Source organism: Mustela lutreola, chromosome 10 (assembly GCF_030435805.1).
Source record: "Mustela lutreola isolate mMusLut2 chromosome 10, mMusLut2.pri, whole genome shotgun sequence".
Taxonomy (NCBI): Eukaryota; Metazoa; Chordata; class Mammalia; order Carnivora; family Mustelidae; genus Mustela; species Mustela lutreola.
The window spans coordinates 21,406,473-21,430,098 of NC_081299.1; the positions used below are offsets into that span (position 1 = coordinate 21,406,473).

The 23,626-nt window shown below is 37.1% G+C and overlaps 1 protein-coding gene across 25 annotated transcripts in view; it reads left to right on the forward strand.

Moving 5' to 3' along the window:
* The window catches only part of EPB41 (erythrocyte membrane protein band 4.1), a 199,325-nt gene that overhangs the window by 100,530 nt on the left and 75,169 nt on the right, over positions 1-23,626 (forward strand). For all 25 annotated transcript variants that reach the window (XM_059136905.1, XM_059136891.1, XM_059136886.1 and 22 more), the window contains exons 4-7: positions 588-692; positions 12,776-12,818; positions 18,945-19,020; positions 21,574-21,792. In XM_059136905.1, the coding sequence (XP_058992888.1) occupies positions 588-692; positions 12,776-12,818; positions 18,945-19,020; positions 21,574-21,792 (443 nt within the window). The remainder of the gene's footprint in view (positions 1-587; positions 693-12,775; positions 12,819-18,944; positions 19,021-21,573; positions 21,793-23,626) is intronic.

Genomic DNA, 23,626 nt, shown 5'->3' on the forward strand with positions numbered 1-23,626 from the left:
GGCAGTGGTTTTATTTTCTAGGTAAAGAAACCTTAAGAAAATGATTCATAGCACAACTAAAAAAGCCACCACAAATGGTAATGTCTGTAGGGTATCTAGACTTCATGCGTTTTTCAGCAAGGAGCTGAGACATAGCTCATTCTCTTGGGACATTTGGACTGAGAACGGCTGGCTGCAAGTCTGAATGATTTCCATAATCACAATTAACTGTCAGTGTTGACATTAGAGTCAGTGAATTTAGGTGGTCATGTCAACAGCAGCCCATAGCAAGCTTCAGGAAGTACTGCACCAAAAATAAAGTTTGTGACCTTTAAGATGGAGGCTGGGAATGGTTGATGAAGGGAAGGTAAAATTTTGCCTTGAATTCTAGCACTATTTCCAAGCCACTATAAGTGTGTTGCATATTTAAGATGACAAATTAAGAAACAGGATTTTTATAACACATATTGTTCTACTTCTACTGTATAAACCATCTGAAAAGTGGTGGTAACCAAGGATAAAAGAGGAAATTGAGAAGTGACATTTTATTTTATTTGATGATAAACACAAGAATAAGAGAAAACCTCAGAATATGTTTGTCTTTGCAGAAACATGCAAAGGGGCAAGATTTGCTTAAGCGAGTGTGTGAGCACCTCAATCTTTTGGAAGAGGACTACTTTGGTCTAGCCATTTGGGATAATGCAAACTCTAAGGTGAGGAGACTGTCTGTCAAAATACTTGTTTAAATTCTTTTATTGTTGTTAAGTGTATTTATGCCTGCCTCTCCAAGATGCAATCTATTTAAGAGTTATTCTTGCCTATTCTTGTTTCTCAGATTTTCCCTCTAGAACATTTTAAAGAAAAGATCATTGCTGATGTGTTCTTTCATCATTGAGAGAGAGTATCTACTGTACTATCTTTTTAAAGGACAGGGCAAGTACAGAGCTACAATGTCCTTATTAGCAAGTAGATACCAATAACTTCATATATTATGTAATTAATATTGTATCTGATAGGTTCATAATAAATACTTGTTGAATGGATGATTATCAATATTATAATTATAAGATAATTATGATATATAGTTATAATTTGAAACATATTATTGTTTGAAACATATTATAATTTGAAACGTATAATTTGAAATATATTATTGAAGCAGTCCTACAATGAATCTGACGTTTTCTTCTAGCCCAAGGGAAACCAGTAGTTAACTTTTGAAAGAAGTAAAAGAAAGTGTGAGAACATGGAGGAAGAAGGAAAGGTTAAAAGTTTGGTATTTACTTCAGAAAATTTGAATTATTTCCTAAGCCGATTTACTGAAAATTATAAATATTTAGCTTAAAATCTAGTGATAAAAACTTTAGTGCAGCTTAACAAGTCTTTGCAGATGCTATCCTAAATGATATGGATAGGGCTGTGGATAAGATAGACATGGTCCCAGCCTTTTGGAACTTGGAGTTTAGCATGATGAGTGTTACACAAGAGGAAATACAAGATGTCATGACAGGGTATGGCCAGGGAAGTCTTTTCTGGGGAAGCGACACTTGAGCCGAGAACTGAAGGATTAAATGGGCAAGTGATGTGGAGAAAGAATGGCTTGTAAAAAGGCCTAGAATTAAGAGAATGGCGTTGGAGAAACTAGGAGCCTGGCTAAACATAGGAAGTGAGGAACAGAGAAAGAGATGAATCTGAATTGGTTTTGTTGATTCTTTCTAAATTTGTTGTTTCTTTTCTAAATTTATTAAGAAAAGTTGAGGGACAGCAGCCCTTAACAACTGTAGACTCTGTAGTTTGGATTTTTTGAGTTGGAGAATGCAAGCTAGAAGACATGGAATTTCCCTTTGCCTAAATGAACTCTATTTGTAAAATATACTAGTAGTTACCTAGTAGTTTACAGTAGTTTGTCCTTCTATGTGAGTGACTGTTGGTTCAAGCAGAAGAACTATGTCTACCAGCAGTAGGTTAATATTATTCTTTAAGGACTTAATCTTTGTCCTTAAAGGCTCAAACCGACTTGTACTGAAGTCTCTAAGTTCTATTAATAAAGGAAGATTGAAGGTAATTAAAAAACAAAACAATATCTCCCAAACTGCAGTGAAGAACATTCAGGAGCTGTGAGCTCAGAAATTCTCCAATGAATCAAGGAAAATACTCTGAAAAGTATTTTATTTATATAAGCTCAGTGAGATAAAGTTCAGTGTTTTTACACTATAGGTGCAAAAATAAATAAATAAAGAAAAGAGAAAGAAAAATCCAAGGTTGATTTGAGAATAATTGGGAATGATTGAATTTGGCATGTTGGTAAAATCACTGAGTACTTAATATAACTGGAAATAATATCTATGAACCACACATAGTTAAATTTTGAGAAGCTAACACATTCATCTAGACATTCAGGAGAGGAAATTCTTTTCCCTTGAAGGTGAGCTTCTAGGGCCCACATTGCTACAAAAACTTTCAGTTGCATTGCTAACTTTTCACTATTGTTGGTGCCATCATACTTGTCCTGTCAGCAGGTTTTATTTCCTTTATAATAATTTTCAAAACCTTTATAAGCAAATATTTAATTCCTTTATTTATATTCATTTAAATATTTATGTGTAAAGTGACATTAAAAGTGGCTAATATAAAAGCTGAATAGCAAAGTATAAACCCGACTGTGTAAAAAAATGGCATTATTATCCCTCTTCAATAAAATATTTCTAGAAGAGAAAAGCTGTTGTTTTAGAATCATAATCTAGTTTCAACTTCCTTATAGTTGCTAAGGGCGCCTTTTGGGGAAGTCATTGGGCAAGTGAATCCTGGGAAATATAGGGCTTATCATATTCAAGGCATTTGTTAGGTTTGTAGTAGCGTCCGTGGTCTCATAGGATATCCAACAAGAACATGGTCAGAGGTAATGAACTGTTCTGTATTTTCTGCTTCTAAATTCATTGTGACCAACCTCCAACTCTGAGAAATAGGTCAAAGTAGAGTTTTTCTTTGGATTAAAATGAGGGTCTTTGGGCTGATTCAGGAAGTAGGGCATAGAAGCGAAAGCAGGAACTTGCCAAGCAAATATTGCACAAAAATGAATTTGGAGAAGACTTACCTTAGCATTGTCAGGTTAAAAGGCCATTACAGTACCAAAAGCTATCTTGGTGATATCAGTCCTTTTTCAATATGCTATCTCTTGAGTCATACTTATTCATTATGGATGAGTTGCTCTCTCTGCTCATGCGTAACTGTCCCTGGTATTTCTGTCACCATCATCCTGGGGATTTGATTTGCCTCATTCATGTGATATTTCTCCAATTTCCTTTGTCGTAGCTTTTCCTTGTGTTTTGATAGAATGCTTCTTCTGAGAAATGGCATGCGAGACATAATCTTTTTGAGATATTATACGTTTGAAAAATGTCTTTATTTACCTCACATTTGATTGTTAGTTTGGTTGGGTATAGAATTTTACACGTGAAGTTTCATCATAATTTTGATGGCATTGCTCCATTTGTCTTCTGGCTTCCAGTGCTGCTATGAGTAGGTCAGAGCCATTCTGACTCATGATCTTTTGTGTGACTTTCCCTTTGTAGAATTAATCTAGTAGAATCTTATTGTCTTCCTTCCTCTGTTCCTCCTTTCCTTCTTTCCTTCCTTCCCAAAATGGAGGATCCAGTTTAACTTAAAACAGTAAGGAGAGACCCTGTTTCCCTACACTCCTCACCAAACTACAATGGTGGCAGACTTTTTACTTTTGCCATATGAAGAGGAGAGGGAAACTGGAGTCAGGACTTGCTTTGGAACTAGAGCTCCAAGTCCATGGTTTGGAGCCCAGTGCTAACTCTCTGTGGGTGACATCTTCCCCTCCCCAAAACAGGTGAGGAAAGAGTTTCTCAGCCTTGTAAGTTCAAGCCCAGGTGGAGCCAATCTCCTTGCCAGCCCAGCTTAGAAATGCCACCTTTTCTTTATTGACCCAAGCTGGTGGCAAAGGGGACCATGAGCTAAGGGGAGGGCTCGCTCATGTTGCCTCAGAGTGTCAGCCTGATGCTGGCTGCCTTGATGAAGCAGCAGGATGCATCTTTGGGCAAAGGCCTAGGTACAGTTTGGAGCAGCGATGGTGGGTTGTGGCCCTGCCTGGTTGCCTGGTGCCATGGGGGGTCATGACACAGGCTTTGTGCAGCCAATCTGGAGGGGAATGAAAAAGTCTTGGAGCAGTGTGGGCAAGGATAGGGGTGGACATTGGTGGCATGGTGTGTGTGGCCGAGGGCTGCAAGCTTGGAGGGATAGCAGAAGGTCTTGGGGTGATTGGGACACAGAGGGGGCAGGCGCCGGTGTGTACCAGCCAGCACATGGCCACTTGGTCTGGTAAGAGGAGGCCTTGTCACAGCCACAACATTGGTGCCAGCGCTGGGCTGGGGCTGCTGGCGGTGGAGGAAGGCGCCCTGCAGAACTGGCAGGCCCTGGAACCAACTGACTGGGTTTCTGCAGTGAGCCCTCATGGGGTGCTCCTTTCTTGGTTATTGGTTCCTTGCCAGTGGGACAGGATCAGTGTCTCTGGCTGTGGACTCCTCATCTCGGCCCAGCATCCTGCTGGCCCAGGAACCCAGAGGGAGGTAGGCAACACTGGTGATTATCAGGCTAATGGAGACTGGGCTGTAGGGCCCTGGTCTTGGTTTAGTCCCAGTCCACTGATGCTGCGTGAACTGCTTCCTTCTTCTTCTTCTTCTTTTTTTTTTTTTTTTAAGATTTTATTTATTTATTTGACAGAGAGAGATCACAAGTAGGCAGAGAGGCAGGCAGAGAGAGAGAGAGGGAAACAGAGCAGAGAGCCCGACGTGGGGCTTGATCCCAGGACCCTGAGATCATGTCCTGAGCTGAAGACTTAACCCACTGAGCCACCCAGGTGCCCTGAACTGCTTCCTTCTTGTTGCTTAATTTTATCCCCAGTGTGGAAGGTGGATGGGGACCTGTGGAAGGGCACTCCTGCAGTGGATTCTGCAGCCACTGACCTGCCCTGGACACCAAGGAGTTGCTGCGCCTGTCACGCTATTTGATTTCATTGTAGTCACCATTACCTACGCATATCCACTGTCAATAAGCCACATTTCCAGATATGCTCTTTAGAAGTATACAGAGATTCACGAAATGATTTAATGTGTAAAGCCATTAATGTTCGTTAGTCATTTATCCAAATTTTCTGTCATTCTGAAAACATAAAGGATACTAGAGTTAGAACATCTGCTGGGGCTCAGTCCCCTCATTTCAGAGATGAGAAGACTGAAGCCTGTAAAGGCAGAGTGGCTTCCTCCCAGCTACACAGTCCATTCCCTCCTGAAATTCCTTGCCTCTTGCTCCTTCCTAAATGATTTCTTCTTCAGCTTTTTATTCATTTTGTCTTTTTTCTCAGATTTTGTTTCCTACCTACAGAATTAGTTCCTGTTATGTTACAAAAATTCAACCAAGTAAATATTAAAGATCTAATTGGCCTTAGTAATCATTTCATGAATTGGGCAGTGTTCCACCTAGCAAGTAGAGGGAGCTCTGAGGGCCTAGAGGAAAGGTTTTTTAAGGTAGAGAGGGAATGGAAAAGACGAAATTATTAACAAAGAATCCACTATTGAAGGCAAGGTCACCCTCCAAGAGGAACAGAGAGTCTATTAGTAGACATCTTAGTGCTGACCAGAAAATTTCCATGTTGATTAGTTAAAGATTACATTTCTTGTTGGTTGAAACTGTAGTTAGGTTAGATATTAGGTCTTGGTTTACTGACTTGGGGCCTTAACCTAAGTGATGCCTTTTGGGCTTATGGTTTTCTTTTTAACATTTCTCGAATTGTAAGGGGGGAAAATGTGAACCATAATACAAACGGAGATGACTGTCCTCTTTCCAGTCCCAGTCCGTTGTCTGTTGTCTTTTTTTGTGTGTTAAGATTTGTCCTTCGTATATGTAAGTTCTCTCCTTAAGAACTTCTGATTGGGGGCACCTGGGTGGGTCACTTGTTAAGAGGCTGCTTTCGGCTTGGGTCATGATTCTGGGGCCCTGGGATCAAGCCCTAAATTGGGCCCTGCATCAGGCTCCCTGCTCGGTGGGGAGCCTGCTTCTCCCTCCCCCTCTGCCTGCTGCTTCCCCTACTCGGGCTCTCTCTCTCTCTCTCTCAAATAAATAAATAAAATCTTTAACAAACAAAACAAAACAAAAAAAGAATTCTGGATCTTTGCGTTTTGTTTGTATGTAGTTGGGTACCTTAGAAGGGAGGAAAGTTAATTGAATGGACTTTTTCCTCACAGGGCATGGCTTACTTGCTCTTTCCCTATTGGCTGCATAATAACAAGCCTGTTGCCAGACAGTCTGACTGGAGAAAAGGAAAAGCAGTTAGAAGCAAACTTCTATAGCCCTATGAGACATTTATTACCACTATGAATCAAAGTTATATGATGAGTTAAATAGTTGTTTCCTACATTTTATTCCTGCTTAGTTGTTTATGAATGAATCAAGGATTTTTTTCCTTGGAGAAATGTCACCCACATTACTTCCTCCCCCACCCCCTCCAAATTCCCTCCCTAAGCAAAAATTTTGAGCTCTTTTGGTAAATACTGAGAATTTTATTTTTTTATTTTTTTAAAGATTTTATTTATTTATTTGACAGACAGAGATCACAAGTAGGCAGAGAGGCAGGCAGAGAGCGAGAGGGGGAAGCAGGCTCCCTGCTGAACAGAGAGCCTGATGTAGGGCTCAATCCCAGGACCCTGGGATTATGACCTGAGCTGAAGGCAGAGGCTTTAATCCACTGAGCCACCCAGGCACCCCAATACTGAGAATTTTAAATGAAGAGTTCATTGAATTCAATGGCATATGGTCTTCTTTCTCTTTTCTTCCATTTTCTGTGTGGATGGATTTTCTTACCTTAGGAGTCAAATTTTCAACTGAGCAGATCATCAGTCTTAGCCAGGAGGGTCTTTTACCTTGCAAAGGCAAATAACAAACACCATTTGAGTGAATATTAAATTAATATTGTGAGGCATTTAACTTATAGTCATCTGAAAGAATGCATTGTTTTAAATTGATTCATGAGTAGTTTTGAAGGCAAGTACAATAATGATTGTGTCTTTATTGTCTGGTAAATCAGAAAGACTAAAATGAATTTTGTAAACACACTTGCAGAGTAGGAGGCTATATTTGGGATCTTGTCTTTTGCTCTGAAGATTTGGTTTGACATCTCTAGTGGATTTAAATGTGGCTTTTTTTTTTTTTTTTTTAACACTTAGAGTCAGACCTAGAATTACTGCACTATTGAGTTTCTATAAACATCTTGGAGCAGTGATTTGAAGTCAACATACTAACAGAAGCATAAACAATGGTTGTTCCTCAAGTTAAGGAAGACAGATTTGTGGAGCTTATAGATAAGTCTTTTACCTCAAAAAACAAGGATGTGTATAGATCACTTATATGTATATGCAGGGTTTTAGGGCATCCAGATAAAGGTAGCTGATGGCCAACTCAGGGCATGTTCTTTCTTAGGGTTTTTTGTTAGAACTTTATAACCTGGGGTGCCTGGGTGGCTCAGTGGGTAAAGCCTCTGCCTTTGGCTCAGATCATGATCTTAGGGTCCTGGAATCAAGCCCCACGTCGGGCTCTCTGCTCAGCAGGGAGCCTGCTTCCTCCTCTTTCTCTCTCTGCCTGCCTCTCTGCCTACTTGTGATCTCTGTCTGTCAAATAAGTGAAAATCTTTAAAAAAAAAAAAAAAAAAAAAGCCCTTTATAACCTAAGGTTATAATTGCTTCAAAAGATAGAAAATTTCTATTCATTTTACTTACTTATATGACACTGCCTTGTATCTCGGTAGCATTTTTCGTTTGTTTATTCATTTATCCATCAAGCATGTATTGAGTAGACAGTGTGTACCTTGTGCCAGGCAGAGCTGTAAAACATGTAGTTTCCTTGCTCAGGGAACTCCCAGGCTGACGAGGGGGCAGGAGTAAGATGGGCACCCACAAAGAAATGTTTTTCTGTGAAGGTAATGTAAGATCTGAATTATAAGAGATAGTTGGGAATATTCCAGATGAAGAAATTGGGATAGAGAATTCCAAATGAAAGAGACAACATGTGAGAAGGTGTTTTAAAGTAGGAGAGTAAATGCAAGACCTGTAATTCTTCAGTTGGATGAATAGAGATCTATATCTGGCTAATACTGTTATTCAGCTCTATTATTCAGAAACATTTTTTTAAGGTTTTGTTTTTTTTTTTAATTTGACAGAAAGAGATACAGTGAGAGAGGGAACACAAGCAGGGGTAGTGGGAGAAGGAGAAGCAGGCCTCCTGCAGAGCAGGGAGCCTGATGTGAGGTTCAATCCCAGGACCCTGGGATCATGACGACTGAGTCACCCAGGCAGCCCTAGAAACTTTTTTTTTTTTAAGATTTTATTTATTTATTTGACAGAGAGAAATCACAAGTAGATGGAGAGGCAGGCAGAGAGAGGGAAGCAGGCTCCCTGCTAAGCAGAGAGCCCGATGCGGGACTTGATCCCAGGACCCTGAGATCATGACCTGAGCCGAAGGCAGCGGCTTAACCCACTGAGCCACCCAGGCGCCCCTAGAAACTTTTTTTTTAAGCTCAAGAAGGAATGTGATGCTTTTTAAAGCACAAACATAAGTTCTGTTTAAGATGTTAATTTAATAAGTAAGTAAGTAAATAAATGTTAATTTATTTAACTCACAAGAAATGATCAGCAAAACAGACCCTTAAAAGGGAATCCTTAGGAGTGCCTGGGTGGCTCAGTGGGTTAAGCCTCTGCCTTCGGCTCAGGGTCCTGGGATGGAGCCCTACATCAGGTTCTCTGCTCAGTAGGGAGCCTGCTTCCCTTCCTTCCTCTGCCTGCTTCTCTGCCTACTTGTGATCTTTCTCTCTCTGTCAAATAAATAAATAAAATCTTAAAGGAAAAAAAAGGGAATCCTTAAAAAAAAATAAAAGGAATCCTTGTACCTGAAAGTATTCAAATAGAAAATTATCCAGAATTAAGTTTTGGGGAAGTCTTAAGATCCCTAATAAGAGGACTCCTGAGTGGCTCAGTCTGTTAAGTGCCTGTCTTCCACCCAGGTCATGATCCTAGGGTCCTGGGATCAAGTGTCTACTTGACCTCCCTGCTCATGCATGCTTTCTCTCTCTCTCTCATGCTCTCTCTCTGAAATAGATAAATAAAATCTTTTTAAAAAGTATCCCTAATAAGATAAGATTCTATAACTTTTGTCCTCTCAATATTTTGTTATTTTATAAGTTAATTCTTGTCTCTTTCCCTTAGGTATAACCCTCTCTTTCACCTCTCCTTCAAAACCATTCTCTTGAGAAATTAGTTTACATATAACTATCTCTAGTTCTTCACTGCTTATTAGCATAATACAGGAAAGTGTGTAAATCATAGGTGTATATTTCAAAGAATTGTTACATAGTGAACACATCTGTGTAAATACCCAGAAGGTTAAGAAAATAAATATTACCAGGACTCCAGAATCCCCTTAGTGCCCCTTCCCACCCCCTCCCTCCATCCCCTAACAATCACTACTCCCACCCTATGCATTAAAAGTAACAAATGTCTTCCTGACATCTATCACAACAAGTTAGCTTTGCCTAACTTGTTACTAACTTTAAAAAATTAGCTTTTTAAACTGTGTTGTAAAAATGAAATTATGCATATATTCTTTTAGGTCTGGCTTCTTTTATTTTGTTCAGTTGTGGTTTTGAGATTCATCCATGTTGTGAATAGCAATAGATCATTCCTTCTCAGGTTGTGTAAAAGTTCATTGTTTGACTATACCACACTGTATGTATTCTACTATTGATGGCTGTTTGGCTTGTATATAGTTTGGGCTCTTAAGAATACTGCTGCTAAGAACATTCTGGTATATGTCTTTTAATGCACATCTTTCTTTTCTGTACCAAAGACTTCATCCTATCAAGTCGTTTAGAGGATCAGTATCAGCACAATTTATTGAGTGCTGGTTATGTGCTTTTTATATACATCAAATAATTTAATCCATAAAAACTCTGTGAGGAGTAGATTTTTTAAAAGGATTTATTTATTTATTTTAGAGAGAGAGAGAGAGAGGAGGGAGGAACAGAGATAGATAATCCTCAAGCTGACTCCACACTGAGCAGGGAGCTCAGTGTGGGGCTTGATTCCAGGACCCCAAGGTCATGACCTGAGCTGAAACCAAGAGCTGGACGGGTAACTGACTGAGCCACCCAGGCTCCCTGAGGAGGGTAATTTTATCCCAATTTTATATATGAGAAAATTGAGACTTAGATGATCTTATATAATGTTACACAGCTAGTAAATGGTAGAGAAGTTGAGACAGGATTAGAACTCAAGATTGTCTGCCTTCCAAGCCTATACCCATAACCATTATTCTCTTTTGCACCACAATCATCATTCTCAACGCAACCCCTCATTTCGTCTCCCTTTTTACAGTCCGGCTTCCTCTAATTCACATCACTCCTGTATTTTAAATCCTTCAGTGGCTTCCCCTTGTCTGGAACTTGATAAAGTCCAAGTTTCTTCCTGTGAAATACTGTGTCCCCCATGATCTGACCTTTACTATTCTCTTTGTTTTGTATTTCCCCTCCTCACCTCTGTGTTCCAACTATGCTCACCTACATGTAGCAATTGAGTATCATGTTCTCTTATAACCTGTGCCTTTTTATTTACTCCCTCTTCTGTTTTGCCTGGCTAACCTGTTTGTCCATGAAGATGAGGTTTAGGTCTCCCAAATATTCTCTTGGAAATTATTACCCAACTGTCTCTTATCCCCAATCCATTTTGGTGCACATCCTCTGTGCTCCTAGAACACCCTCCTCATAGCGCTCTCACACCTCACTGTCATCCTCATTTTCACACCTAGAATGAACGAATCAATTGTTCACAATCCACCTCTTCCATTAGACTGACATCTCCTTGAGGACAAGTACTATTTTTGAATCCTCTTTTGAAACTACATTGCCTAGTACATGGGGTCGCTCCTCAAATGTCTGTTGGCTAAATGAAATGCTGTCAAGTGAATCATTTAAATTGAGCATAAAAGTACCTATTCTGTACACATTGATTTTTATTATCTTGTACACATTTATTTTTATTTGGATTTGGAGGTCTAGATACTGATGCCATAATAATTTGTTTGGTAAGGTCACTTATACTGTGGAGTCACATGTGACTGATACAAATCTGGGTTTGCCCTCTTTATGTCAAATTGGTGGGAATTCTAGCTGCAGAGTCATAGAAAGGCTGAAAAATCCCTGTAAGAATCTTGGTAGCTTCAGGTTACCTTGGGGGATTTCTCTATAAAAGTGGAAAATATAGAGTTGCCTCATTATGGTGAGAGATGTTTCATTCCAAAGTGGTAAGAAGTAGTCTTTGTTAAGACTTCTGGGTTGCGTGGTATAAATGATGATTCTCAGAGTTTCCATGAAACTTACTAATTGGTACTTTTGAAGTTTTCCTTTGCCTTTGGACCTACAATAACTTAAAGTTCTTTAATCATAATGAGAAATGAGGGTTACTGCTTTTCTGACTGGGCTTAAACAAACGTGTGCTTAGTTTTTATTCTAAGGAACACTTTTATATTAAGTGGTATATTTTTAACACGTCTTAATCTTCTGTGTTAATTGTGGGGAAAGGGAACAGAAAAAGTAATTAATCCTCCCTGTCATACTTATTGTCTCTTATGATGACTACCTTAATAAAACAGTTAAAGTAGTATATAATCAAATATAAGATTGTGGAATTCAAGTTCATTTCTTGGGCAGGGAAGATAGAATCGTAACTTTGTGCTTTTTGTCTTTTTTGATAGAGGATGAGGAGGGGTACTTTACTCTCCTTTTCTAAATATCATTAAAATTTAGTTTTAAACCTTTAGGAAGATGGAATGGAGAGGGATTGGGAGGAAGCAGGAGAAGGGTTGCTGGATGCTGATGATGTTAAACTCATGTGTTCACTTTGATTAGTTATTGATCTATACAATTATGTTTAAGGTATGTTTCTTTATGTCTCTTATATCAATAAAAATATTTTAAACAATTTAATTTAGGAATTACTGTCTTTAAACATTTCCAAAGGAGCCTGCAAAAGATGTTAATGGTGAGGCTCTTTCCAAGTGCCATTATTTTTCATGGTCCACCATGAATTGAAGAGCCTTCCACTAATGGCATGTAGACTCTAAGTGGGGTTGGTAAACAGTAAAAGGAGAGTTAGCGTGGGCAAGAGTAGTCAGGGAAAACAATATAATCACTCATCCAGTAAATATTAACTGAGTATGAAACATGTACCAGATGCTGTGTTGACATAGAAAACTTAAATGAGATTGGAGGGCAGAGTTGGAGGGAAGAATAAGATCTGGGTGATGTTTATTAATCCTGGTTATATCTCTACTACTCTTTATAGAATGATAAAAATAGCAAATGCTTATTTAGCATTTCTTGTCTAATAAAAGATTCACATATATTAACGAATTTCATCTTCACAATAAGCCTATGAGATAGTCACTACTACTAGTGTCTCATTTTAATTTCCTCTAGTAGATGCGAAAACAGATACAGAGATGTATAAAATGACTCAGCTAGGAAGTAGTGGAGGTAGGATTCAATTTTAACTGTCTGGCCCCCTGTTTCTCTGCTCACATTTACTATGCTGTGTGAAATTAGTGCAGAGAATATCAGAAATGTTGATTTGACCTAGAGAATCTATTTGAAAATGGCCAGTAATCCTGCTGTGGTACTCTGTGGTTTGTGTGTTTTGGAGCTGTGTGTGAATGCCTTTTCTTCTTTTTACAGACATGGCTGGATTCTGCCAAAGAAATAAAAAAGCAGGTTCGTGGTAAGTGAATATAGCCCTTTCTATAGGTCTTTCTTTCTTTTAGTAGGTCAGAGGATTTTCACCTTTTTCTGGCTATGAGTCACTTTAGAATCCTGGGCTTTGGCAGGTGGCTCTGAAATTGAGATAAAACCTTCCCTTGGAAGGAGGAGATTCCATGACAGAAGTTACAGCAGAGGTGGACACTATTGAGATGTAGGGCAGATCTTGATATTTTTTTCTTTACAACTAGGCAAAATTGGGGAAGATTGGAATGGTTGAGAAAAACAAGTTTGAGAAGAACAAAGATGAGAAGAGAAAAAGGATATGGGAGTCAGTTCTCAAAGGAGTTTGCTGCCTGGTCTTGGTCCTTTTAAATTGTTCTGGACAGTTGCATTCTAACTTTCTTCATGTTTTTTTCTCTGTAGTTCTTTTCGTCCATTTTCAACAATCTTCTTCCAACTAGTTCTTCTGTTAGTAGAAAAATGAGAATTCCTTGCCAATGGCCCTCTGACATTGTGACTTTTCTTCTAATGCTAAGCCCTCTGGTATATATTACTGTTGTACCCCTGCTCAGACTGCTCTCCTGAGATAAATATTTCTAGGTCGAATAAAGTGCAGATTAGTATTTTGTAGCTCTAGGCCCAAAGGGCTAGGTAAGGGGTAGAGATTCTTTTTCTCTTGTTTACAACTTAATGTCTTTTTGGTTTGGTTTATTTTTAAGGAAATTTTCAGGAACTGCACTAAAGGTTATTTATCATGGTTAGTAAGTTTTAGCTCTATCTCCTGAAAACAGATTTTATTTTTCATTTGTTTCTTTTTTTTTTTTTTTTTTTTTTAAAGATTTTTTTATTTATTTGTCAGAGAGAGAGAGAGAGAGCGTGAACACAGGCAGACAGAGTGGCAGGCAGAGGCAGAGGGAGAAGCAGACTCCCTGCTGAGCAAGGAGCCTGATGTGGGACTCGATCCCAGGACGCTGGGATCATGACCTGAGCCGAAGGCAGCCACTTAACCAACTGAGCCACCCAGGCGTCCCTCATTTGTTTCTTAACAAGCTTGCTGTAGTGAAATGTTTTCTTTTAGACCCTATTTATAATTTATATTCCTTGAGATAGAAAGGCAAAATATTCCTTTGGACTGGCAGCTCTCCATACTATAAAATGTTGTTTTAAAATGCAAGTCAGAGCAAAAAACAAACAAACAAATAAATAATAAAAAATTTAAAAAATAAAAAATAAAATAAAATGTAAGTAATAGCAATACATTTTTGGAATATTTGAGGCATGACAAGAAAAACATAACTCCAGATCCCTGTCAATGAAAATTGTTTTAATATTCAATATTACTTAGGAATAAATGATTATACAAGAAGACTGGTTAGGGAGAAAAGTTAAAGCAGAATTTATGATGAGTGGAGAAGAATATCTAGTAGATTATATCTCTGGCTACGGAAAAAAGTCTTGCTAAGAAAAAGAACCAGCGTTTGTCATTTTAAAAAACTTTACAAAATAATAAAAACCCTTTCTGTAACATGGGAAAGGAAAACCTCGTCTGTAGCACAAACTGAATTAAGGAATCAAAATGTAAACATTTCATTAGGCCAAAGAGAAGAATTTTGTTTTTTTAAAAAACTATTTTTCTTCACACACATCTTATAAACCCATTGTGAAAATTTTAAATATTGTGGAAATATATCATGGAGAAAGTAAAAGGTCCCTAAATTCTATCCTCTAGATACAATCACTGTTAAGTTGGTATAAGCTACAAGACTTTTTCTAGGCATATATAAGTTTTGCCTTTGAAAAGAAGAATTATGCTTTATAGGATTCTTGCCCCCACCTTGTCCCTAGGAGATATGTTCCAGGTCCCCCAGTGGGTGCCTGAAATTGTAGATAGTACCAAACCCTATATATACTGTGTTTTTTCTTATACGTGTGTATCTTGTTAAAGCTCAATTTATAAATTGGGCACAGTAAGAGATTAACAACAATAACTTAAAATAAAATAGAACTGTTATAACAATAATACTGTAATAAAATGTGGTCTCTCTCTCAGAATATCTTACTGGACTGTACTCACCTCTCTTATGATAATGTGATGTGATAAAATGCCTGTGTGATGAGATGAAGAGAGGTGAATGACGCAGGCATTGTGGCTTAGTCTTAGGTCAGGAAGATCATCTGTTTCCAGATTGTTGTTGACCATGGGAAAGTGAAACCATGGATAAGGGGGGGGACTGTTATATATTATATATTATGTATTGCATTATATTATATATGCATTGTGTATGCTATATATAGTTAAAAATTTGTTTAAGTAGGTGATATAAATATGTGGAATAAAATTAAAAGATACCGATGAATCTAATGTAAGGTAAATCTCCCTTCTACCCCATCCTTTAATTCCTTGGGTTCTTTCCAGAGATGTTCTGAGTGTACATAGACACATATTATAATATAAATATGTATTTAATACATGTGTTTTACATGCATATTGTATTTTACTATGTATATTTTACATAAATAGATTAAATAGATATAATATGTATTTAATATAAATATGCAACAAATATTTTTTATTTAACATAATTTGGAGTATTCTTCATATCAACACATGTAAATTTATTTTGTTTGTCTAAAAATTTTCTTTGATTACATAGTTGTAGCACAATATATATATATAAGCAGACCTTTTGATGGACATTTTGGGTTATTCTCAGTAGTTTGCTGTTACAAACAAGGTTACAGTGAACATTTATATAAGTTCAGGTTCACTCATATAACATATAAGTGCATACACATGTATGTTCCTATAGGTAAATTCTTAAAAGTAGAATAAAAAAATGAACATCTAAAATTGAAATATATATTCACTAGAAGGATTTTTTCCATATTAAAAACACACAGAAAAGTATGGAGGCTAATGTAACAAATAACCCATGTACACGTCACCCAGACTTAACATGTGTTAATGCTTTCAACTTAAAATAGGACAGTACTGGTAAGTTGTGTCTTTTTTGTTTTCTTCCTAATCCTGTCCTCTTTTCTCCCTAGCCAAAGAAATCTATTTTCATGAATTTGGGGTGATTTAGTCCATGTTTTTATTTATTTATTTCTCATATACCCTTACCTATATTCTATAGATAGTATTGCTTTTGCTGTTTTTCTGAAATTTCCCTCAGACCCATTTATTCATTTGAATCTCCTTGGGAGGTTTATCAATCTCTCTCTCCCTCTCCTCCCAGCTTAATTCTCTTGGCTGTGAATAAGACAGATCTCCCCTACTCAGTGTGGCTATCCACTTCTACCTCTTTCTGGAATATGCAGAGCAAAAGCAAGAAGTCCTTTACCTTCTCTATCCCTCTCCACCCCTAAAATATCCTAAAAAGTAGGAATTTTCTTATATAGCTATAATACAGTTATTAAAAGCAGGAAATTAACATTGAAGCAACACTGTAACCTACAGACCTTATCAGTTGTCCAAATAATTTTCTGTATAGTGAAAGAAAATCTATGGTGCTATTTTGCATTTAGTTGGTACATCTCTTTAGCTGTTTTTGATCTGGAACAGTTCCTGAGTCTTTAAAGTTATTTATTTATTTATTTAAAAATTCTGTTTATTTATTTGACAGAGAGAAACACAGCAAGAGAGAGAACACAAGCAGGGGGAGTGGGAGAGGGAGAAGCAGGCTTCCTACTGAGTGGGAAGCCCAACATGGGGCTCGATCCCAGTACTCTGGGATCGTGACCTGAGCTGAAGGCAGACACTTAACGACTGAGCCACCCAGGCACCCCTAACGTATTTTATAACATTGATAGTTTTGAAGAGTCCAGATAGTTAATTTTTAAGTGGTCACTTTGAGCGTGTCTGATTTTTTTCATGGCCCATGAATATTCAGGTTATGCACTTTGGTGGGAATGTCACTGACATGTTGCTGAGTTAAAAGGAAGAAATTTTAATGTTAAGATTTTTTTTAAGAACTTTTCCAGCCACCTTTTTTCCCCCACTAAATATTCTCCATAAGGTATTACTAATTATATGTATCCTATTCTAGAAACAGTCACTGACTAAATCTTAACTTTAATAATTTTAAAAATTCCAAGTGATTAGCTTTTTTAGTCTCTCTATTGCATTGAACCCTGAGCTAGCTTGCAGTGAACCTGAATGTCTTCATTAGCAATATGACAACCTGTATCTCTTACATGGAAAAGAATGGGAACTCAAAATTTGGGTTCTCCTTCTTACAATTGCTGTTAACAAAAGTAAGAGTTAATAATTGAAACATTCTGTTTAGATATGTTTATTTCTTTTTTTTATTTTTAAAGATCTTACTTATTTTATTGACAGATCACAAGTAGGCAGAGGCAGGCAGAGAGAGAGGAAGGGAAACAGGCTCCCTGCTGAGCAGAGAGCCCCATTCAGGGTTTGATCCTAGGACCCTGAAATCATGACCTGAGCTGAAGGCAGAGGCTTTAACCCACTGAGCCACGCAGGTGCCCTGATATGGTTATTTCTAATACAGTTAAACTTCCTTGTTTGGGGTTAAATGGAGAGAAAAATTGAACCAGAATACAGGTTTTTTTTTTTTGTTTGTTTGTTTGTTTGTTTTCATTTGATTAGGTCTGGTAACATAAGGTCATTGGTAAATCTGGATTAATGGATAATTTTAATACATTAGTAACCGCCCCCTGCCAGAGCTATAGCAGCCTCAGATGACATTCACAACAATGCTGTGAGATCAGTTACTTTATTTCATTCATTCGCTCAACAAATACTTCTTCTTCTTTTTTTTAATGTTTTATTTATTTCTTTGACAGACAGAGATCACAAGTAGGTAGAGAGGCAGGCAGAGAGGGATATGGAGAAGCAGGCTCCCTGCTGAGCAGAAAGCCCAATGTGGGGCTTGATCCCAAGACTCTGGGATCATGACCTGAGCTGAAGGCAGAGGCTTTAACCCACTGAGCCACCTAGGCGCCCCTCAACAAATATTTCTTGAGCATCTATGATCTTCGAAGCACTGTTTTGGACACTAGGGATGCACACTAAATAAAACAGAAAAGTTCTTATGCCTAGTAATTTGCATTTTAGTGGAAGGAGACAGAGATTATCCCTTAAAAAAGTTATATATTTATATTTAATAAGTAGTACATGTACAAAATTCAAATGGTATAAAAGAATATACAGTGAAAATAGGTCTCCAATCTATTTCCCCGATCTTCTCCATTTTCCTATCTAAAAGTTCCCTTTCCTAGTTTCCCAACAACTATAACTGATTTAATACATATCCTTATAGGGATTGTCTATGCATATATAATCATACCCTAACATATACTTCTTCTTACCCTCCAATATTTATGGTTGCCTTTTTAAAATTTTCATTTTATTCTTTGAAAGATTATTTGAGAGAAAGTGAGCACAAGCGAGGGGAGGGGCACAGGAGAAGGAAGAGGGAGAGAATCCCAAGCAGACTCCATGCTGAGCAAGGAGCTCAATAAGGGGCTCCATCTCATGACCCTGAGATCATGACCTGAGCTGAAACCAAGAGTCAGACATTTAACCAACTGTGCCACCCATGTGCCCTTTATAGTTCCTTTCTGTATGAACTGTTCTTGACCTTGATATTTTTTTTTCACCTGACACTTTGTCTTGGAAATATATCTTCTCTTGCTAAATAAATATATATTTAGGTTGTCTCTAGTCATTTGCTATTACGAACAATATCTTATACATTTCTGACCACATTTAAGCATATGTATAGACACATTTTTGGAAATAGAATTGGGAGATGAAAGAATATATATGTTTTATGCTTTGAAAGATGTTGTCAAATTGTTCTCCTTAGCATTGTGCCAACTTAAACCTGTATCAGCGATGGTAATTGTTTTTTTTCCCCACCAATTCTGGGTGTTATTAAGCTTTTTATATCAGTTACTTAATACAGAGCTCAAAGAGGAAAAAAAAATCACTTTCAAACTCTCTTAAATGGTTCTCAATAACTTTTTCTTTCTTTAATAAAAATCAGATTTTTTCCCCACAAAGCATGAAAATATTTTAAAAACCTCAGGAAAAGAAAACTGAATGTTTTAGGTACTTCTAACAATCAAAAACTTAGCCATAAGCATACAATTCTTTTTGTGTTTACTTTTACAGGTGTCCCCTGGAATTTCACATTTAATGTAAAATTTTATCCACCTGACCCAGCACAGTTAACAGAAGATATAACAAGGTAAATAATGTATTAATAGTTAACTATACAAGTAATTCTCATTATCATAAGCTCTAGGAATTTTTTTATTTAGAACTGAAAAAAAATGAAGTGCTGTTAGGATGGAAAGCATCTGGTCACTTCAAGGCAGGTTTGCAAATAAGTGAGCCTAAAAGCCTTATGTATCTGTGACGTGCCTGGAGGAAATTGGCAGGGAAATTAAACTTTCTTATCATGGGTGCTATGCCAAGCTGTGCACAGGGCACCTATAAACCACACACACTCCAAAGGGCAAGACAAAAATATACGTGATAAAATAGCTCTACTACTTTCTTTTTAATACTCATTCCTTACCATGTTTTCTGTTACAGTTCTGAAGTCTGAATTATTATTATTTTATGTGTGTATATATGTGTGTATTATTATTTCTTCTTATCTCTCAAAGTGTATGATTAGGTACATAATCCTCATGAACTGAATCTTCCTCACTATTTAAAAAAAATTTTAAATTTATTTAAAAATTTTTTTATTAACATGTAATATATTATTTGTTTAGGGGTACAGGTCTGTGATTCATCAGTTTTACACAATTCGCAACACTCACCATAGCACATACCCTCCCCAATGTCCATCACCCAGCCACCCCATCCTTCCTATCCCCATCCCCTCCAGCAACCCTCAGTTTGTTTCCTGAGATTAGGAGTCTCTTCTGGTTTAAGCCCACTTAATTTATGAAACAAATCTTGTACTCTTTGAAAACAACTTCCTGATTTTAGGAAAGTGGGTTTTACTGGATTCTATATAAATATTAATTTTTAAAAAGTGGAAAAGCAGTCTGTTATAAAGAGTGCTAGTGTACATATCCATAACACCTTGCATGGATGCTTATACACTTAGGTGCTTGGCAAATGTTTGTTAAATGGAATTGTTGGTTGCTGAGAAACTGCTTTCTGATTCTGATTTTGCTGTCCACTGTCTGACACAGACATATATACAGTCTCTGTACGTCAGTTTTCAGATCTCTCAAATAAGGGAATAGCCCAAGTAAACTCTAGTTTACTAAGTTTACAGTCTAAGTCTGATTGTGAGGTATGGTGAAATTTAAAAAAAATTATTCTTTGTCTGGTTAATCTATAGCACATGCTTGAGGTTGGGATTCCATCTCTGCCTGAAAAAAAATTGTTTTGGTTGTTTCTTTTTCTCAGGTAATATTTGTCTTTAGAGTTGCTTCTTATTTGTCTTTCTTCATTGAGGTTATGTATAAAACAAAACAGATCCCTAAAATTCTTTGCCAATTACCTACATTTGAGAGGAGTTTAAGATCCTTGTGATTTGATTGGCATTCCTTTAAAAAAAAAAAATGCCTGTAGTGACTAATCATAGATAGCAAAAGCGATTGTTGATACCTACATTATTCAACATCTTATTATGGTCAAAACAAGGGTATAATTCTAATCAATACAGGAATTTTAAATTTTATCATATCTCCCAGCTTTCCTGTTTGGTAAAAGAGTCTATATGGGTCAACTCAGCTAGAAAAAATGCTAAGGAGGTCAGGATCATAGATGTAAACATGAAATTGACAGAGATGAGTGTCTAACTTAATGTAGGTGCACTGAATTCATTCTACAGAACAGTTTTAACCCCAGTTTGAATTCCCAATGAAGTAGCACATGGATGGAATCAGTCTTACAAGATGATAGTGTGTGGAAGGCTATATGCCACTTAGCCTATCTTGAAGGCAAAAGAACTGAAACTGGTCATACCTTAGTAAAAATGTGTCAATAATGTCATCTTTATATATGAAGGACAGTATCTACATGTTTGGCACAGCAGTGTGATAGAAAAAATCCAGTTTTGGAACCAAATGACCTTTATGACCGTATGACATTGAGCAAGCTTAGTCTTTGAAGCTGCCCTCTATCTGTAATCTGGTAATTATATACACACTTCACAAGTTTTTTCGTGAAAAGTATTTGAGATAATTTATGTGTATATGGTACTTAATGTACTCTATAAAATATTAATTTCTTTACCTCCTTTGGACTTTTCCCAACCTTACCTCTTTTCTTTCTTCCTTTTTCTTGAGATATAAATGGCATTATATTAATCTCAGGTGTACAACATAATGATTCAATATTTGCATATATTATGAAATGATCACCACAATAAGTCTAGTTCAGTCTAGTTCACAACCATCGTCATACATAATTACAAAAATTTTTTCCTGGTGATGAGAACTTTTAAGATCTCCTCTCTTAGCGACTTCCTTTTTCTAAATTGCCTTCTGGACATGAGTCCAACATAATTACAGAGTGGTTATTGTTGTTGTTTATAATGTTTTACATAGAAAAATTTTAAGCACACAGAAAAGAAAAATAATCTGATGAACAATCATATAGCCACAACGTAGATCGAATAGTTATTAATATTATTTAATCTCTCTTGTTTTTTAATTTAATATCTCCTGTTTTTCTCCCTCCTTCCATCCTTCTCATCCCCCTTCTTCCTCTTTCTCTATATTTTGTTTTTATTGTTGCTGACATGGTAACATTTTCTCTCTTTTGGCTGTAGATATTATTTATGCCTTCAGCTTCGACAGGACATAGTTGCAGGACATCTGCCTTGTTCCTTTGCAACCTTAGCATTATTAGGTTCTTACACCATCCAGTCTGAGTTGGGAGACTATGACCCAGAACTTCACGGTGCCGATTATGTTAGTGATTTTAAACTGGCCCCAAATCAGACCAAGGAGCTTGAAGAGAAGGTCATGGAACTCCATAAGTCATACAGGTAAATATGTCTCCAGGTTTTTTTCTGTGTTTGTTTTGGAAAGAAGTTTAAACCGTTGGCCTGGTTTTGATTCAGTGTTTGCCTTAGAGGGGATGTGGTGCTGTAGAGTCAGCTCAAGCCCCTCCACTGTTCAACTTTGAGCAAGTCCGTTAACCCCTCCAAACCTCAGTTTTCTCCTCAGAGTAACAGGTGTAGTTGAAGGGTGAAAACTAAATGAGGTAATAGATGTAAAGCACTAAGCATTGTCTGGCATACAGTAGGTGCTCAATAAATGCTGTTGTTGCTTTACTTTTTTTTTTTTTTTGCTTTACTTTTTTTTTTTTTTTTCAGATTTTTAACTTATTATACTGTATTAGGTACTTTAAGATCCTTAAAGTAGGGGTTCTTAAGATCTGTGTACATGGATAGACTCCAGAGGACCCATGAAACCCCCGAGGGTATTTTGAAAAGTCTTTATTAAATTCAATCCTTTTTTCCATGGAAATAATTGGTGATATTGAGTGGTGTCATAACAAAGTGATCAAAAGCAAGGACATATGGTCAGACTGACCTGGGTTGAGATCTTGGCACTGCTTGGTCCTGGCCTTGTGACCTTGAGTTACTCACTTAATCTCTCTGAGCCTCAGGTTCCTTATATCTCTGATGGAACTTACTACCTCAGAGGAAATAGGGCAATCAATAGGACTAGAAAAGGTATTATGTGGAGAAACTTTTTTAAAAAAAGATTTTATTATTTGTTATATAGAGAGAACTCAGGCACAAGCAAGGGAAGCAACAGGCAAAGGGAGAAGCAGGCTCCCCGCTGAGCAAGGAGCCCAGTGTGGGTACTCAGTCCTAGAACCCGGGATCATTACCTGAGCCAAAGGCAGACACTTAAGCAACAGAGACACCCAGGAGTCCCTGTGGAAAAACTTAATACAGTGTCTTATACATTGTCAAAATTCAATAAATGTTGGCTAATATTTAAAGTGGCAGAATAATTTGTGTTTCTTCCTACTATACATCCCATGGTTAATTGAGGGACTTGCTAACACTAAATTTTACAGGCTTCCTTAGCTTATTAACATGAATATCTGATGTTGGCCTTGAGTTAGTAGCACCCTCAGTTATGTTAGTCTGCATTAGGAGAATCCAGCTAACCTTTTTTTTTTTTAATTGTCTTTTGGGAAAATATTGTTATTTTTCACACAAAAAAGTTATGAATATTAAAATATGAACTTATTGTTAGTCTTTAAAGATTTCATAAATATTTTTAAAATTTCTTAGTTTTAATTTCTAATGTAGTAAGTATTGATAGATATAACCCACATAAAGAAAAGATCTTTGGAGGCCTCAGCAATTGTTAAGAGAGTGAAAGGATCCTAAGGTCAAAAAGTTTGAGAACCACTGTGAGATAGAAGCATAGGCTCTGGAATTAGTTTTTTTGTACTTTGAATTCAGATTTCATTTCTTATTTTTATTAACATATAATGTATTTTTTGCTCCAGGGGTACAGGTCTGTGAATTGTCAGGTTTACACATTTCACAGCACTCACCATAGCACATATCCTCCCCAATGTCCATAACCTAACAGGCTCCATTCCTTATTAACTTTTTGATTTTCACTAAATGAGTTAAGCTCTCTAATTTTCAGTTTTCTCATCTGAAAAATAAGGGTAATGATATGAATTTTGTGATTGTTAAAAATGTGAAATGCTTCACATAGTGCCTAGTACATGGTGAGAGTATTTGCTAGGATAATAATTCTTAACCCCATTTTACAAGTGATGTATGTGAATGGGTTTAGAGAACTATTTTTTGGCAACTTTAAATAGAATTTAAACCCAAATAAGTG